Genomic DNA, 17451 nt, shown 5'->3' on the forward strand with positions numbered 1-17451 from the left:
TGAACCGAGGCGGAGGAAGGACCCTGTTTGTGACAGAGCTGCATTGTGGGGGCGTAGAGCTGGAACCAGGCGGTCCGAACAAGACAAATATACACCCACTCTCTCTGCTGAATGTATGTGTAGAGCACCCTGAAGGCACCAAACTAAAGGACGATTCAGCGCACAAAGCAGTTTGAGACTCATTTTCAATCCACTGTCAAACCTGTGCCAGCTGTGTTCTTTAGTTGTTTAGTTGTTGAACTTAGCCTTGATCTCAAACTTATTTTAGTTTAGTTTTGTTAGTTTAGTTCATTTTAACTTTGTTTAGTTTAGTTTTACACAGTTGTTTAGTAATATCCTAGTTTATTTTTGTTTACTTAAGTTCACCTAAGTTTATTTAGTTTATCTTATAAATTCATGAGCTTATTATCTTTTTAATTCTATCAATAATTCTAATTTTCTAGTTCTTAAGTGTTACATACAAAGAATCACTATCATAACATTATACATTAAGACATACATTTGACTTTATCTTTATTTGACTGAGATATATGAGAGCTTTTTGTCGTTCCTTACCTGACATCTGTTTATTTGTTTTCCTGACAGGAGTGGGCCTGTGGGCGTTCGAATAGAAACTTCTGTCCAAAGTGACAGAGTGTTCCTTTAATTGATCTGACTCTGTCAACACAGTATATTGGAGTACACAGTTTGGCTTTTGGTTTACAGTGTCATAGTACCCAATAAGTGATAAATCACAACAGTAATGAATGAATCTGATAGTATCTAGTCCAACCACATGTTTAGACTGGTGAAACCAAAGCAGTTGACCATACAAAGAGCCTGTCTCTTTATTTTTACATGGTGTAGTGAGCCATGATCGGTCCAGGGTTGATTATTAACCAGCCAACAGGGGGGCGGCAGTGGTTGAGTCCAGGCACTACGCTGTCCAGCCTAGAGAAGGTTGGCCATATCTGTCTTTACTCTTATTTTATTCATCTCATCTTTTAATCCCTTTTCTTCCTCATCGTCTGTCTCCAGGTCAGACACAGGTCAGGTGAGTTTGGACCATCTTTGATTTCACCAAAACCTTCTTGAAATGCGTTCTGAGTCTCCGCTGCCAATCATTTGCAGCGCTGCTAAAATAATCTGTCATTTACAAAAATACAGTGAGTCATTGAGAGTGTTTTGGATTGCACCCAGACAGTGAAGTTGCAACTCCTTATATCCATGGGTGCAGTAGATGTATATGAGCGTGAAGCTCATCATTTATACAGTGGTGATACACTCATATAGTTAATGTAGTTCAGTGAATTCTGTGCTCTGTGTATTCAGCGTATTACAGCTCAGCCAAAAAAAGATTCTGAAACAGTAACCTTTAGTCTCCTGGTAAACACAGCAGCCATATCTGAAATCTGTGACTCTAAACCTACTGGACAGATACATTGAAAGATTACAAAGTATGTAAATAATAGCCCAGACTGGGCCAAGCCAAAACAGAGGATGGTTTGTTGTTTAATCACTTTGGTCCAGACCAAAAATTCTTGACAAATATTTGATAGATTGTCATGAAATTTGGTATAGACACTATTGACCCATAGAGAAAGAATCCTAACTATGGTGATCACACAACTTTTCCACCAACAGAGTGAAATTCTACTTATTCAACATATAAGTTAATGACAGGATACCTCAAAAGCTATTTCTGTCAGCTTTAGTTGTACATCTGGATTAATGCTAATATGCCATGCTAACATGCTAAGATTAGCATGCTAAAATGCTGGAATGTCTTCATGTGCACACAAAGTTTTGTTTCATGTTACTTAATCATATAACTTCAGTGAAGAGATGTGGTCTTTGTTGGACTGAATTTGGGCAGCAACCCTTGTATCCCCCAAACTCTCCATTTAGGAAATCTATAGCTACATCATGATTGTCATCATGGAGTATCCAGGTGATCACAGCCACAAGTGTCTTCCTCCTGGTTGATGATGTCTCTCTGTGTTTTTCAGGCTGGTTGTTTGGAAATGAAGCTGTGTCTTCTTCTTCTTTTGTTTTGTCTCTGCCACCTGGGACTGACTGTAAGAAGAATCTCAGTGTAGTAAAATAACATTTTAAGCGCTAAAGGGAAATTCTTTATTTGGTCTTTCTCTTCAATCTGAGTGTTTTGTTGAGAAGCCGAACCTCAGTCTGTGCTTCTGTCTTCAGGAGGACCCCAGTCCAGGAGCTCCTGATGTTTTCGATCCTGTAGATGAAGACGAGGAGACGGAGGATACGCTTCACGGCTGTAGAAAAAAGGCATTCAGTTCTGAGGAACACCAGGCGATAGGGGGCGCTATTGAGCAACTGGGTTTACAGCTCCTAGAAAATCTTCCTATTGGTCCACAGCAGCCTAATGTCATCCTATCACCTCTAAGCCTTGCCTTTGCCCTTGCTCAGCTCACCTTAGGTCAGTCAGAGTTTTATCAATAGTTCAGTATTCAGTCATTGATGTGCAGGACTGTTACCTGATTAATGAGCTGCTCCACCATTTCTCCACGACTGTAGACACATTTTTTAAGAAAATAAAGGCTAAATATTCTACTTCTCTGTACCCCAGAGAGATTTTTAGGAGACTATTGTCCATAAACTGCAAACTTTCATGGCTAAGGGACAATTCAATCTGAATAAAAATGTACATCTGCTACTAGCACTGGTAGAATTATCAGGACAGCATCAAAGTCCTCTGGCAAATTTCATTGCAGTTTATTCAGTCTGGACCAAACTGTTGGACTGACCAACCAACCAGCATTGCCAGCCCACTGTCGCCAGTCATTGTCTAGTTACCTACAGGCTTAGAACTGGAAAAGCAAACCCCAAAAGATGTGATCCAAAAGCATGATTTGTTTGGTCCCCTAACATTTAATCTATGACTGACAACTGGACAAGAAAAAATCTTGACTTGTTGGCAAATTCATTACAGGCTAAGACCAAATTCTGCCTCAGCTGAACTTTCAGATTAGCATAATAGCCTGCTAATATGCTAACACATCCTTTCGTATACTGGAAGATAAAAATGTCCAACTCTCTCTCCAAGTCTGAAAAGAGAATCCTGAGATGTTCTAAAATGGCCGTACAGGAAATAAACCCTGTGATTTTTTTCCCCTAGTGTTAGCCTCAACAATTTGTTTTTGGTGAGGAATGAACCTCTAGTGTGGCTGCAGATATTTAGTCTGGTGTCATATTGCCAAAGTAGAGAAGCTCTACCTCAAGTATTTTTTTTGCACATATGAATATTTCCCTCAGGTGCTTGCAACGAGACAGAGAAGCTGCTGTTGAAGAGCCTTCATGCCCACAGTCTGCCATGTTATCACCACATACTGGGAAGCCTTGTACCTCATTTCAGACACACATCGTTGGATGTGGCAACACGAATGTACCTGAGACCAGGTGTGTGCTGATGGCAGTAGAACAGGTGATGGTTTTTGAGAGTTTTGGTGTAAAACTTGTCTTATCCACCTTTTCCATTTTCTCTCACTTCTTTCATCTCTCAGGATTTGAAGTGAAGTTGTCTTTTGTTGAGGACTCTTTGGCCAGGTATCAACTACACTCAGACCATATACACTGAAGACTCATGCAGATGTTGAAAGCATTTAAAGTTTGGACCCACATTCAGACAACAGACTCTGTCAGGTGGTGAGCTAAAGGTTGGGAACTATAGATCAAAGTGGCGAACATATGTTCTAAAGGCTAACGACAGGTAAACTGTTCAAACAGGCTAAGACAGAAAGATAAGATTCAAGGCTGGTACAACACAGTTGGTAAGCAATGACGAACTAGCCAGTGAAGAGCACTGAATAAGAGCTGTATATACTGGGGAGGTGATTGCTAAATGTGCAGCAGCTGTGGCGGCTCAGGTGGAATAGCTCTGTTGTGACAGCTGCTGGTCAAGTGGGGAATGACATGGTCTAAAAACACAGTACAGGTAGTACGAATGGCAATCGCCTAAATTAAACAAGCTGTATATATAATTTATATGGTCCATGTTTGTTATGGAAGTGTAAAGGTGTGATTTTTTTCAGGTACCAATCACGGCCAGTCCCTCTGGTCTCTGTGGAAGAGGTCAACCAGTGGGTGGAGAACGTCACCAACGGTCACATTCCCAACTTCCTGGAAAGTATTCCTCATGACGTGGTGCTTATGCTCATGAATGCCGTGTACTTCAAAGGTGAGCCATTCAACCAAAAACATAACAGCAAGACCAGCTTCCCTGCAGACTAACATCAGCTCAGTTTAAGTTCTACCTTAATTCTAAAAATGAATACTTGGAGGAAGGTGGTTCATGAATTCAGGTTGTTCAAATGTTTCCCTCTTGCTCCTCTCTGTGTTTGTAAGGTGAATGGCAGACTCGATTTGACCCCCAAGCAACCTCTAAGGGAGCGTTCTACCTGGACAGCCAGAACTCAGTGTCGGTGGACATGATGAAGTCTGCCCAGTACCCCCTCCGCCTGCTGGATGATCCAGAGCTGGAAGCACAGGTAACAGTGATGGTTCAGATACTATCCATCATCACTCCAATTCCTATGTTGTTCCTTAAAAAATGGTCTTACTTGCACTAGAAATCAGGCTAGTGGGCATCCTGGATTTCTTCTTTTTCTCAGTCCTGTAGGGTGACTAGATGTGGAAAGGACAGTTTAGATTTTCAGCCATTTGCCCTGGTGTCCTGACAGGACTGTTAAACTTTGGATAGCTTATGGATACCTAGCTGCATTTCATTTTTCTGTATATGTAAGCAGTGAAACATGACAAAGTGTCCTGATATGTGAAAACAATTGACGTGGTGTGGTGTCTTTTTGCACATCTCAGAGGCTCTTCAACCATGGTCGCTTATTACAGACCAAAACAGAAGAAAGACAAATCACTCTGGAGGTTTTACTGATCCAACTGGGAAGAGACCTGGTGCACAGATTTAGGCTCTGAGTTAACTCATGCCCAGAGATATCCTCATCCCAACTTCAGATCCCATCTTGGGATGTATGGACAACCTTTCTTAGCGTCTGTGCGTCTATGCCTTATACCATGCACTTTTTATTCTATTTTCATTTTGTTTTCCTCCTTTTCCTCTACACCTTTTAACCACCATGTGCTTTAGGGAGTTTGTCCTCATGAAAGATCAAAACAAAATATGACAGAGTCTTTTCCTCTCGTCCAGGTCGCCAGTTTTCCCTTCAAGGGAAATACCAGCTTCTTGATCGTCCTGCCTTTGCCAGGCAGGGCAAACGTGTCATCAATGCTTCCCAAACTGAACATCTCTGACCTCTACAGACGTCTACCTCAGGAGAAGACAATGCAGGTCAACTTACCGAAGGTGAAGCTGCAGTACCGCCAGGAGCTCCAGGAGGCGCTGACCAACATGGGTGAGAATATTACCCTGATGAATGGATGGTCACATCGTTAGTGTCACATAATGTGATCCAATCAGTGGGCCATGGCTTATCACTCTGTAACTCCCACCTCTTTTTCTGTCAGGCCTCGGCTCTCTGTTTTCAGGTCCTGACCTCTCTGGAATTTCTGACCAGCCTCTGCGGGTGTCGAGTGTCCGCCATGCCAGCACCGTCGAACTTAGCGAGGAAGGCGTGGAGGCGTCCGCCACCACTGTTGTAACCTCCATGCGCTCCAGTCTCCCTCTTCTCCGTCAACTCTCCCTTCCTCTTCGCCCTCATCGACGACGCCTCCTTGACCCCCCTCTTCATGGGCATCGTCACAAACCCTGCTCCTGACAACAACCCCATGCTCAACGATGATCCCCACGGCAACAGCACCATGGGCGACCAACCTGTGACGGACAGTGCAGGGGAAAGAGACATTAATAAACACAGCGACAGGTTGTGCAGCAAGATAGAGTTGGTAGAAGACAGTGGCCTGCAGACATGCAGTGACCCTGCTGGTGAGGAAGAGCAGCTGCAGAGTGTTAACGGACTGGAGACGAAGACACAGGGAAAAGAAATCTCCAAACCAGACGACTCTGTACCTGCCTGAAGTTTCAGAGCTGATTCATTAAAGGAATAGTTCGGCATTATGGGAAATAATGTTTGTTCTCTTTCTTGCTGAGAGTCAGATGTTCAGATTGATCTCATGTCTGCACAATAAATATGAAGCTACAGGCAGCAACCGGTTAGCTTAGCATAGCATAACAATTGGAAATAATTACCCTGGCTCTGCCAAAAGGTAATCTCATCATCTAATCTCTGCAGGAAAGTGAATTAGTATAATTCCCATATTGTCGGACATTTCCTTTAACGTAGATTCAGTGGACAAACACCTTGGTCTATTGTAGTTTAACATGGAAAAATACAAATGCACTGCAACTGTAGTGACCAGTATCAAGTTTTCTATGACAGAGTCAACAATTTGAAATATTATAAACTCTGGTGATGTTGTATAACCTGTCAGGGGTCTCCTGTGATGACAATGTTAGTACAGTTTTCAGTGACTGTGTATGATGCACTTAGGAGGCCTGGCTTTACAGCTGAACTGCCCTGTACACACACTTAGAAAATTCCCTTTGAGAAAACATGAGGTTGTTTCATACACAAAAACAATATTCCTTCCAACAAGCTATGCAGTATGATGGGTTTTTTCTTGGCAGATGTTTTATCTGCAATGTAATGATTTAAATTTGATATTCAGTCCGGGAAAATAAAATGTTGACACAAGAGTGTGTTTGTATTGTGGGAAAGAGAGTTACAGTACTTTGGATTTGTTTGGAGGACTTTAACCTCTCATGTGGATTCACTCAGAGGAAAAAAATCCAGCTCTTCTCAAAAATTAAACCCTCTTCACTCTGTGTCCTGAGATAAAGCTTGACTGTTTCTCTGTTTATTTCAGACCTCCTTCAGAGTTTTAAATTCATTGTGTGTGAGATATCAGCTCCTCATAGCTCCTCGTTATTGTGGGTCTTAAAAGCAGGGCAGTGCACATGTTAGCAGCTACATTCAGCCAAAAACAAAATAAAGACTCAAACAATCAGTATGAGAAGACCGGTGTGGTTCTCCTGCTACTTTGGACTCCTTTTCCCTGAGTCTGGCTGCTCGGGTTGCAGACAAACCTTACCTCTTTTATTGGGATTGACTCCAACTATTGTCTTGTTCTAATTATTACCACCTTTATCCCTTTGATTGATGGAGCTTGTTAGAGGCCAGGGAAGTAACTCCTGCCTGACAGGCAAAGCTCAGAGCGAACAAGTTCGGAGAATTTGATGGATCCTTGATTTTTGTGAAGAGGTCCGTGTGGGGGCTTAAGTCATCCATACATTAGATCCATTGGTTGCTCAGGGGAGTCTAGAGGTCCTTGAGGGTTCGCAGAGTCTTTAAAGTTGCCATGGTCACTGAAGTTTCTGAGGTTAGCGTCCTAATGTCGACTTTAAGGGCTCTTAATTGGTTCCATGTGTATTGTAGGGTCTTAGTAGCCATTAGGGAGTTTTAGATGTCACTGTGTAGATTCCACAGGTCCAACAGAGGTTCCAGTAGACCTTAACGGAACTCTGCAAATCCCTGTTATGGTTCCAGTGGTGTATGAGGTGATTCCTTGGGGGGTTAGGGAGACCATAAAGGTATTCCAGATAAGAGGTCCCTGACATGTTTTCTTAGGTGATTCCAGGGTTCTTTATGGGTATCGGGTAAATGCATCAGGTTTCTGGATTACTGGGGTCTCCTAAAGGAGTTCCAGGGTCTGATAAGAATTTTCAGGGCTGCTTCACTACAAGGTTTAATTTTATTTAAATGTATAAAACACCTGAGAGGATACATAATAAAATGATGTCCCTGTTCAGAGTCAGAGGTTTAATGTTTAATCAGCTAACATCAATCTAAATATTGACACATGGGATTAAAAATTATCAAATGAGGGACGTTTGAGTACTAAATAGTCATTGGTCTAAAACTGTGCAGAGGTTCCGATCTAATACAATTACACCTAAAACATATTTGCTTTGTCTGAATGTGTGAACACAGTCGGTTTCTCGTCTTCTGTCTTCGTTTGTAAAGTTTCATTCACCTGGAATCAGCTGCTTCTTTCCACTCGCGCGCCCCCGACGCTCTGTTGGCAGCAGCCGGACGCGCGCCGCGGTGGGCGCAGGGCCAGGAGGCGTCTTCAGGGCGAAGCCTCGATTCATCTGCAGCGAGAGAGAGAGAGAGAGAGAGTCTGAGCGACGTGGACCGAGCAGAGGAGAGGTGAGTGCGCTTTTTGCGCTTTGTTGGTAATTTTTGAGCTTTTACGCACAACTTTTACGTTTTGAATTTACAGTTAATTTGTTGCTGCTTGGTGTCGGAGCGCTGCTGCAGGTCAGACTGTAACTCAGCTCTGATCCTGCACAGAATCCACAGCTCTTCATCTCTTGGCAGCGCCTGTCTCGGGTGATAAAGTCAGATTTATTTGAGTTTTTCACTCTAATAAACACGTGCTCCGACATGTTGACTGGTGTTTCCAGTCTGTGAAGATTTTCTTCTTCCTCTTCAGTTTTTCCACCTCAGTCTGCGCCAACAGACGCAGACTCAGTCACAGCCAGAGCTTTTCCCCTCAGAGGTTTATATAACAGTTCCACAGCAGGTCAGTGGACCAGCAGCTGGGTCAGTGCTCCGCCGCTAATTAAACAAACTTAAATCATCAGATCAGATCGTTTGAAAACACTTAAACATTATGATCAGCGGAGGTTTTATCATGAGTCGCTTTGTGACGATGGGGAATGTGAGGTGATTTGCAGTAGATCTTTTTAGTGAAGTCTGAGGTTATTTGGGGTTGTTAAGACTTTGATGCCAAGAAAAACATCTCTGCAGTTCTGTGGAATAATTTCGGGGTTGTGACCTGGACTTTTGAAAACCCCTGATGTGATTATCAGAGAGTTGATGAGCAGCCAATGAGAAAACATTCCTCTGAGACTGAGAGACAAGTTACTGCAGGAAACGTGTCTGCTGTGTCAGCGATCATCTCCAGTCTGCTGCAGGACTCTGCAGGTCTCCATCAGTCCAACAACCTCAGAGACGAAGAGAATCACTCTGACAGTTTGACTGGTGCTGAAACAGTTGAAACACCTGAGGACCTCTTTAGAAAAGTTATTAAATTATTACCCACCGTCCTGTGTTGCCTTCATGCCGTGGCGAACGTGTCCAAGCCAAACACCTGTGGTGCCTTCAGGTGCAGATGGGAAATCCAGAGCAGAGAACAAACATTAAGTGAAGTGAACAGAAGTGTCAGTTTATTTTGCTGTTGTTTTTGTCTTTATCTCATTTTACTTTTGAGTTTTGCATTTTACTTTACAGCAACATTGGAGTTTTATATAATTGTGTACATGACAGTGATGAAGTGTCTTGATTTATCAAGTGTTCACTTCACTGGATCAACAAAAAACTGACACAAATGTTTGGTTATTTTAGTTTGTCAGTTGATTTCCTCATAAAATGTTCCATAAATTCAGCCCTTTAACTGTGGACTGAGTGTAAAAACTCATTGTTTTCTAGGTATTTTTTTTAAATCTGCAAATGCACTTCAAGTCACTGCACCTTCTTCTCATTTAATTCTATTATATATTTTGAACTTTATACCTGAATTGAGTCTTTAAATTTCTACATTTTCGAGTCTTTAACTGAATAAATACAGAATTTGTTGGTAGAGTGGTTTACAGTTTTTACTTTGTGTTGATCAGGAGATCAGAGTCTGGACTTTGGGTTTAGATCTGAGGAGAGGGAAACTGCAGCCTCTGAAGTTTCTGGACGACACCGTCTGGGTTTCTCATCAGGCATGTGGTGTGTGTGTGTGTGTGTGTGTGTGGTCAGAGGTTCAAATGACAGACCCTGTGAAACCACGAGAACCAGGTCCAGATGTGTGTGACCTTTGTCCTCGCTTTGTTTCACTGTTTTTAACATAATGTGTGTTTGTGTGAAGTTGGACTCAGATCAGAGCAGAGTTACCAACATTATAAGGAAAATATTTAACTTAAGAAATACGAGTCACAGTTTTTGCTCAGAGATTGTTGTTAATTTTCTCACATGTTTACAAGGAAACCTATGAAAACTATAGCATTGATGAGTCATTACATAAACTTTTAGGGGTTCGTGTGGCTCAGCTTTGGTCCTGATGGCGTCATTGGTTTGTATTTTGTGGTGAAGTCTAAGCAGGTTGTATAATTTTGTGGTGATCCCCTGCAATTATACAAAACACTGTGTGGACATTATGTAGTTCTGCTCTTTATCACTGTCTCCGAAACTCAGGATGACTCTTCTCCCAGTATCTCTTTACAGTTTTTCTTCTACAATAGTTTTCTGACTTAAAACATCACTACCAGACTCCATTGTCAAAAACAGGAATTTTACCAAGCAGAACACAGGAGCTGCTGGAATACCACTGCCTCCATCTGTTAGTTAGTTTGTGTTACTGTGTGGTACTTTTACTGTACTAAAAAAATCTGATTATTTTTTCCACCACTGAAAGTCTCACAGTTACACAAACACACCAACAGTTGGAGGCAGTGGTATTCCAGCAGCTCCCAGTAAAATTCCTGTTTTTGTGAATGAAGTCTGGTCAGAGAATAAACCAGAAACATCGGTATATATCACTACCAAATAGTCCCTTTCTTTAAACAGAAAACTTTTCTAACTCCAGACTTTATTTAGGTAAACTCCTTCATTTAACAGCAGTGTATCTAGCAGTTCAGTATATTCATGCTTGTCCCTCATCTTTGTCTTTCAGGATGAAGCAAACAACTTTCCTGTTGGTGTTTGGAGTTGTCCTGAGCTTCTGTCAGGCTCAGGTATCCACATCACCTGTTTCCACGTCATGATTGTTTTTAAAGATCATGTGTTAAAGTTAATTAGCCTGAATCATGTGTTATTCTGTATTTTACTTATTTTCGACAAATCCCATACGCAGATGATACTATTATTTCTCTCTACTGTCTGTGGATTTATCTCAGGGCTCATTGGTTCCCAGTGAAGACATAAATCTTTAAAGACACCTCACACATTGTTCAAGAAACATTAACTAAATAAACGCTTCATTAGACAGGCAGATCTGCTGACTCTTGTCCTTACCAATCTGTTGCAGTCGGAGACGGGAGGTGAGGAGACGGGTGGAGAGGAGGAACATGTGGAGCTCTTCACCACGCCAGCAACAAAGATGGGCGCTGCCACCTCGGACTTTGGCTACAACCTGTTCCGTGCCCTGGCGAGCCGCGAATCTGCAACCAACATATTCCTGGCCCCCATCACTGTGTCCGCCGTGCTGACACAGCTGTCCATGGGTGAAGACACAAACACACAACAAACTAAAACCAATCTGGTGCTTTGGCCGCCATGGTGTGTACGGGCTTGTTGGCCAAACTGGTTGAAATTTATTCCAGTTTTGTTTGCTGCTCTCCAAAAACTCCTCAGTCATCAGGTGGTTCGAACCCAGAGGGGTGAGGCAACAGTGCTAACCACTGCATCACCAGACTTAAAACAGCTCTGTCGTCTAGTTATGATTCTTGCGGCAGGTGGGTATTAGCAGAAGGTGCTTATAATGAATTTTTAACAAAAGATCTTTGAATTTATGGGCACAGGTGTAGTTAAGAATAAACAGAAATAAGCACAGAAAGGGGAGAAACAGAAAAAGGAAGTGAGAGAATGTCTAGTTTGATAGTTTTTCAGTCCTAACAAAAGCAAATATCTGGTAGATTATATTCTGTAAATAATGTCATTATTGCTCTGTGTCTTTTCTCTCTTTCTCAAACCAACCGGTCGAGGCAGATGGCCGCCCAAATATGAACCCGTCTGCTCAAGGTTTCTACCTGTTAAAAGGAAGTTAATCCTCATCACTTTCGCCAAGTGCTGCCCAATGACTGTAGATTTAACAGTATCATTTTATATCACTATAACAGTGGTGCTCACATCTTAGTCCTCCTTCCTCAATATGCTTTATACAGGAAATTGATGTTGACTTGGATGAAGGAAATAATCACAGTGCACTTGAATCTTGCATAATTTTTAACTTACGTCACTCATGTCCCTCAGGAGGGTCTGAGCAAGCTGAGCGGCAGCTGTACAGGGCTCTGAGGTACCACACCCTGCAGGATCCTCAGCTCCACACCACCCTGAAAGACCTGCTGGCCTCCGTCAAGGCTCCTGGAAAAGGCCTGAGCACTGCTGCACGCATCTACCTGGCACGACGTGAGTTCATGTGGGTTGGGGTCATGGGATGTTTTAAACTCACTCATTAAAACCCTGTGTGGATTTCTTCAGGTCTTCGTCTGAAGCAGGACTTCTTCTCGCTTGTGGAGCAGCAGTACGGCGTTCGTCCCAAGGCACTGCTGGGAGGAAACAGAGACATGAAAGAAATCAATGACTGGGTGAGTCAGGAGACGGGCGGGAAGGTGCAGCGCTTCCTGGCCAAGGCCCTCCCCCGAAACTCTGCTGTGAACACAGTGAGCGCCGCCTACTTTAAAGGTGAGTCGAGGAGGATCTTAAACTCTTGACACGTCTCACAATCTTGCTCCTGCTGTTGGACAGTTTGATGTTGATGTCCAGGTCAGTACAGACCTGAGGGAGCAGTGATGACTCTTGTGCTTGTGAACAGGGAAGTGGGTGACCCGGTTCAGTCAGAGTGGAGTAATGGAGAACTTCCAGGTGGACGGGGGTTCACCTGTTCGCATTTCCATGATGCAACAGGATAACTACCCTGTGAAGATGGGAGCCGACTCAGATCTGAGCTGCACGGTGAGAGTTTTCTGCTCTGAAACATGTCAGGACAAATAAACTACACCTGTCTGCTTGTTAAGTTGTGACATCAGAACTGAAGAAAATACTATTTCCGGGGCCAACTTGCAGTTTTTCTCCTTAAAATAGTATTTTCTTTGGTCGTCATAACTTAACAAACAGATAGATTCAGCCGTTTTTCTGATGATGCCTCCTGTTTTTGTTGTTGTTTGGGTTTTCTCTTCCTCCAGATTGCTCAGATTCAGATGCAGGACGACATCAGTATGTTCATCTTCCTGCCCGACGATGTGACTTCCAACATGACTCTGCTGGAGGAGAGTCTGACCGCCGAGTTTGTTCAGGACCTCTCCATGACGCTCCTCCCCGCCCAGGTGTCCCTCACCCTGCCCACCCTGAAGCTCAGCTACTCCACAGACCTGCTGCCGCTGCTCAATGACCTGGGTAAGTCCACAACTAGGACCACTGTAAGAGTCTGACAACATTATGGATAGGATTCCTACAGAGACAGAGCTTTTTAGAGACCACAAACATCACTACATGTCCCTACCAGACTCCACTGACAAAAACAGTACCTCTTCCCTGCAGGTCTCGCTGAGTGGCTTGAGACCCCGGACCTGGAGAAGATCTCGGGCCAGGCTGCCACGCTCAGCAGCGTCAACCACAAGGTTGTCATGGAGACAGCGCCAGAGGGGAACCAGTACCCGAGCGCCACCTCGACAACCAGCCACCTGTCGTACCGTGTGGACCGCCCCTTCCTCTACCTGATCCGCGACGAAGCATCAGGGGCGCTGCTCTTCATTGGGCGAGTGGTCAACCCCAAGGACCTGTCGATATAACACACACACACACACACACTCTTAGCAGGTCCTAGGAGGGATTTCAGGTGTTTGCTTTGCGTTTGTGGTTGGGTAGACGTCTTTTTGATTTCAATTTGATTTTACATGATTTTTTTACTTTTCATGTTGAAACACGTTGGCGTGATCATGTTAATCTGACAGGATACTCAAACACACTGATGATACTCTGAGCTCACCAAAGGACTTATTTTAAAGAAATCAAATATTGTCATTTGTTTTCAAAGAAATAAACACGACAATGAAACTGGACGTGTCGTTTGATGTGGTGTTTGTGATGTGGTGTATAAAGATGGTGATTTAAGTTGGTTCGACTCATTGCTACGACTCATTATCTTATCTGTGGATAGTCCTGCTCTCCAGAGGATGAACTTTGTCAAACAAAATAAACTCAAATGTCTGTGACTCTGGTGGATACTAATGTCTGTTTATGAACTATGTCTGTTTATGAACTATTTTTCACTTCACTAATCATTTACAATTTTTTTCTTAACGGGTAAGTACTTATTAAATTTAGCAACAAATGCTTTCACCAGTTCTCTGATAGTTGTGTTGACCTTTCTTGGAAATATGCTTGTAATTTACAGCTAAATAGCAGCTAATTTTTAGTAAATTATGAGGCAAGTTTCCTGGAAATTAGCTGGAAAATGTGGGACCTGTACAACAAAGTACGACCAGCAGGACATAATGAAGGTCCATGGCATGTTGGACAGCACTGACCACCACCTGCAGGGGGGACTAACTGAGAAGGAATAAACCTCAGCTGCAGGAGGAAAGAGAACCAGAGTTTTAAAGACAAGCAGCACAGATTGTACAGCAAAGAAGCATGTTGTCACCAGCAGGGGGAGCTGTACTGGAAGAAGAGATGAGGTTTTGTCACCAACTCAAACCCTGAACTCATGACTCTAACTGAAGTCGTCCTGCTGACACTGATTATTTCTCCATATGTGAAACTCACTGATCACATTCTGCCAAAATGCTCTCTGTAGAGAGATGTTTTGTTTCCAGGTTTACGCTGATGCCAGAGTGATTTTCCAGATGTATTTACAGAGTACAGACACATCTAAAGCTAAAACCTCTCCAGTGCATTGTGTGTGTGTGTGTGTGTATGTTGAACACATGTGGTCTTGATTTTCCGCACAGTCAGATTCAGATTCCTGAGGTTTCTGAAACATTTCCCAGAAGAAAGGGAGAGAGAAAAAGATGGCAGGACGAATGAGAAGAAGAGGTGGAGAAACCGGAGAGAACTCTGAAACTCTGTAATCTATAGGAGACAGAAATATAAATTCTCTCTGATCCTGTTGTTGTCTGTTGTTCTCACCAACTGGATTAAAAGTTTCCACACAAACATGATGAAGACATTTTACATTTCCACAAGAAACATACTGTATGGATTCAGACTGGAATTACAACTTGTGAAGTCAAAATGACCTTTTGCCTTTGGCCACCAAACTAATGAATCTGTCTTTGAGTCCAATGGAACATTTGTACCGAATTTTAAGAAATTCTCTTGTGGCATTCTTGAGATATGTCGTTCACTTTGCCAATTCTTTTCTAAATCTGAGAAGTCAAGTCAAAGTCAAGTCAAATTTTATTATATAGCCAATTCACAACAGAATTATCTCGAGACGCTGAAGATAAACAGATTTGAAATGACAAATGATCAAACTAAATAAGAAAAGGTAAAACTCTGAATGAAGGACTGCTGTTTTCTGTCATTGCAACAATCCTTAGTTTCCACTAGAGGGCGGCAGATGCTCAGTAAAAACCACATCAGATGCCTCAGATTTGCAGAGACGAGACTCCTCAGCCTCAACCTCAGGATAAGATCAGGACCAGAATAAAAGTCAGGACATAAATCATGTCTACAGTGGGTTTTGAAATAAAACTCTTTAACTCTTCACATTCCTGCTGGAGGATGAAGCCTTGCCTCCTGAATCTCTCTGCTCAGTGTTTGAATTCTCTTTAACCTCTGGCTCTGATGACCACCTGAAAACTGCCTTCCAGTCTTAAACCATCTGGACTTGATTCCTCAGACCTCAACAACAATAGATTCATTACTAAAAAGACATTTTATTGTGAAAAGTCTGGAATAGACAGGTCCCAGGACCCAGGTCCTAAAAGTTCTGGAAGGAAACTCTAAGTGCTGGAAGTCCCCCAGGTGCCTGTCCTGGGGCCGAAGAGGATCTTAAACACACTGATTGTTGTGACCTGAGCTGCTGCAGGAAAAAACACGTCAGCCTTGAAAACGCCAGAGACAGAAACCAGCTGACAGGAAAGCTGCTGAGGGTCAGAGGTCACGAGGAGGGAGGTCGATTCCCTCCTCTGAACAAAGAACTGCAGCCCCGGCCTTAAAGGAACAGTCTCACATTTTGGGAAATACACTTATTCCAGATGGATCGGTCTCAGGTCTGAGCAGCGCTGGACTCAGGATGTGGTTAGCCTAGCTTAGCACGAAAACTAGAAACTAAGGGAAACAGCATCATAACCTTTTTTTAGCTGATTTTACTGAGCAGCTCCTCTCTGTATTTCACCACACATACCAGACATGTGAAGGAGCAGCACTCACTTCCTCTTCCTCATGTCTCTGTGACGAAATAAGACCTTTAGACTGAAAAACTGTTTCCTGTCACAAGATAAGAAACAAGTTCAATCACAGCTCTTTAAAAAAAACCTGACGTGGCTGAAACACACTTCACACTGATGATGACTCATTTCATCTGTGTGAAATCTTCAAGTCTGCAGGAATAAAGATCAATTTATAAAGTCAAACATCAGGATGAAATTAGAGGAAATTGTCTGAAATGTGAAACTAAATTCAGCTGTAAGACGTAGGAGAATTTAGTTCAGACGACGAGTGTGAATCAGATCAGATTTATTTTTTTGCGGCTGATAAAAACAGAAAAAAGAAAGATTTGAAAACATCTTGTTAATGTTCAAGAGCAAACTATTATTGTTATTATTATAATTATGATTATATGTTGTACTGCGGTCACTGATGACAGTTGACAAACAGTTTTTATTCTAAAGTTTGTGAATTAAAAAAAAGAAAAAAAGATTTTTACTTTTATTTTTCACCCAAATCCAAAATTTGACTTTTATCAGTTTGAGAAATTAAACTGGACTTTTCCTGTGTCTTCACTGTCTGTAGTAAAGGCTTAAAATGAACATATAGAAGTTTATATTAACAGGTAATGACCAGGATTAGAGCCGTTCCTTACTTAAATTATTTTACCTTCATTTAAAGCAGAATTAGATTTTATTTAATCGGAATTTTCCAAATTCAGACTTCTGTGTTGAAGGAAAATAAATCATTAACACTTTCATTATTTCTAATTATTATAACAACGTGTGATGACTGGTTTCTAACAGACTGTAATGCAGCTGTGATCAGGTCTAAGTGTGTTTTAATGTGTTGAAGGCTGCTGCACAAACTGTGTAACACAAATGTTGCTCCTGGATAGTTTGGATAAATGCATATAAAACAAATACAGACCCTGGAATTAAACTAAATTGAATAATGCAGAAAGCTGAGGATTTGAATTTGGAATTTAATGTAATGATGTTTTCTTTTTTCCCTTTGATCTTGCAGATACTCTGATATTCTGGGTTGGTTTTCTGGAGTGTGACATATTCAACCTGTTTCTTTTCAGTTCAAATTTGTGGGAAAAGCAATTTGTTGTTTTTCAAGATGCATATAAAAATTAGAGATAAAAATTATTCATTCACTCAAAGCTTTAAAGATTTAAGATTAAAATTAAAATGATTTAAATACCCAGGTCTCAAAGTTTGAAGAGAAAAACAAATCTTTTCCATTTATTTTAGGAGTTGGACTGGTCATTAATAAAAACTTAAAATGTCATTAAATCTGCTTAAAAAACAAACATTAAACTGTTGAA

At 42.0% G+C, this 17451-nt stretch overlaps 2 protein-coding genes across 3 annotated transcripts; both read left to right on the forward strand.

The window, feature by feature from the left end:
- Positions 1–593: 593 nt before the first annotated feature.
- On the forward strand, positions 594–6816 carry LOC108877233 (alpha-2-antiplasmin-like). Its single transcript, XM_051069113.1, is given in 10 exon segments — positions 594–939; positions 1989–2057; positions 2185–2425; positions 3262–3405; positions 3510–3552; positions 4038–4183; positions 4351–4493; positions 5168–5372; positions 5485–5641; positions 5643–6816. Coding segments are annotated over 10 exon segments (1587 nt in total). The 5' UTR covers positions 594–852; the 3' UTR covers positions 5995–6816.
- Positions 6817–7896: 1080 nt separating this feature from the next.
- Positions 7897–13804, forward strand: serpinf1 (serpin peptidase inhibitor, clade F (alpha-2 antiplasmin, pigment epithelium derived factor), member 1). Of its 2 annotated transcripts, XM_051069114.1 has the most exons (9): positions 7897–8186; positions 9656–9748; positions 10699–10759; positions 11053–11248; positions 11997–12152; positions 12225–12428; positions 12559–12698; positions 12929–13139; positions 13284–13804. In XM_051069114.1, exons 3-9 carry the CDS (start codon positions 10700–10702, stop codon positions 13532–13534), a joined length of 1218 nt encoding a protein of 405 aa, XP_050925071.1. In that variant the 5' UTR covers positions 7897–8186; positions 9656–9748; position 10699; the 3' UTR covers positions 13535–13804. The 2 variants fall into 2 exon arrangements, with proteins under 2 accessions (XP_050925071.1, XP_018522715.1); XM_018667199.2 differs by lacking the exon at positions 9656–9748.
- The last annotated feature ends 3647 nt before the right edge of the window (positions 13805–17451 follow it).

The sequence above is a fragment of the Lates calcarifer genome, unplaced genomic scaffold, assembly GCF_001640805.2.
Source record: "Lates calcarifer isolate ASB-BC8 unplaced genomic scaffold, TLL_Latcal_v3 _unitig_5878_quiver_531, whole genome shotgun sequence".
Taxonomy (NCBI): domain Eukaryota; kingdom Metazoa; phylum Chordata; class Actinopteri; family Centropomidae; genus Lates; species Lates calcarifer.

Excerpts from the sequence above, each read along its gene's own strand:
- serpinf1 (XM_051069114.1), top strand. The coding sequence starts at position 10,700 with ATGAAGCAAACAACTTTCCTGTTGGTGTTTGGAGTTGTCCTGAGCTTC. Across the intron at positions 12,153-12,224 it reads ACGCATCTACCTGGCACGAC|GTCTTCGTCTGAAGCAGGAC; the intron begins GTGAGTTCATGT and ends GGATTTCTTCAG. Across the intron at positions 12,699-12,928 it reads ACTCAGATCTGAGCTGCACG|ATTGCTCAGATTCAGATGCA; the intron begins GTGAGAGTTTTC and ends CTCTTCCTCCAG.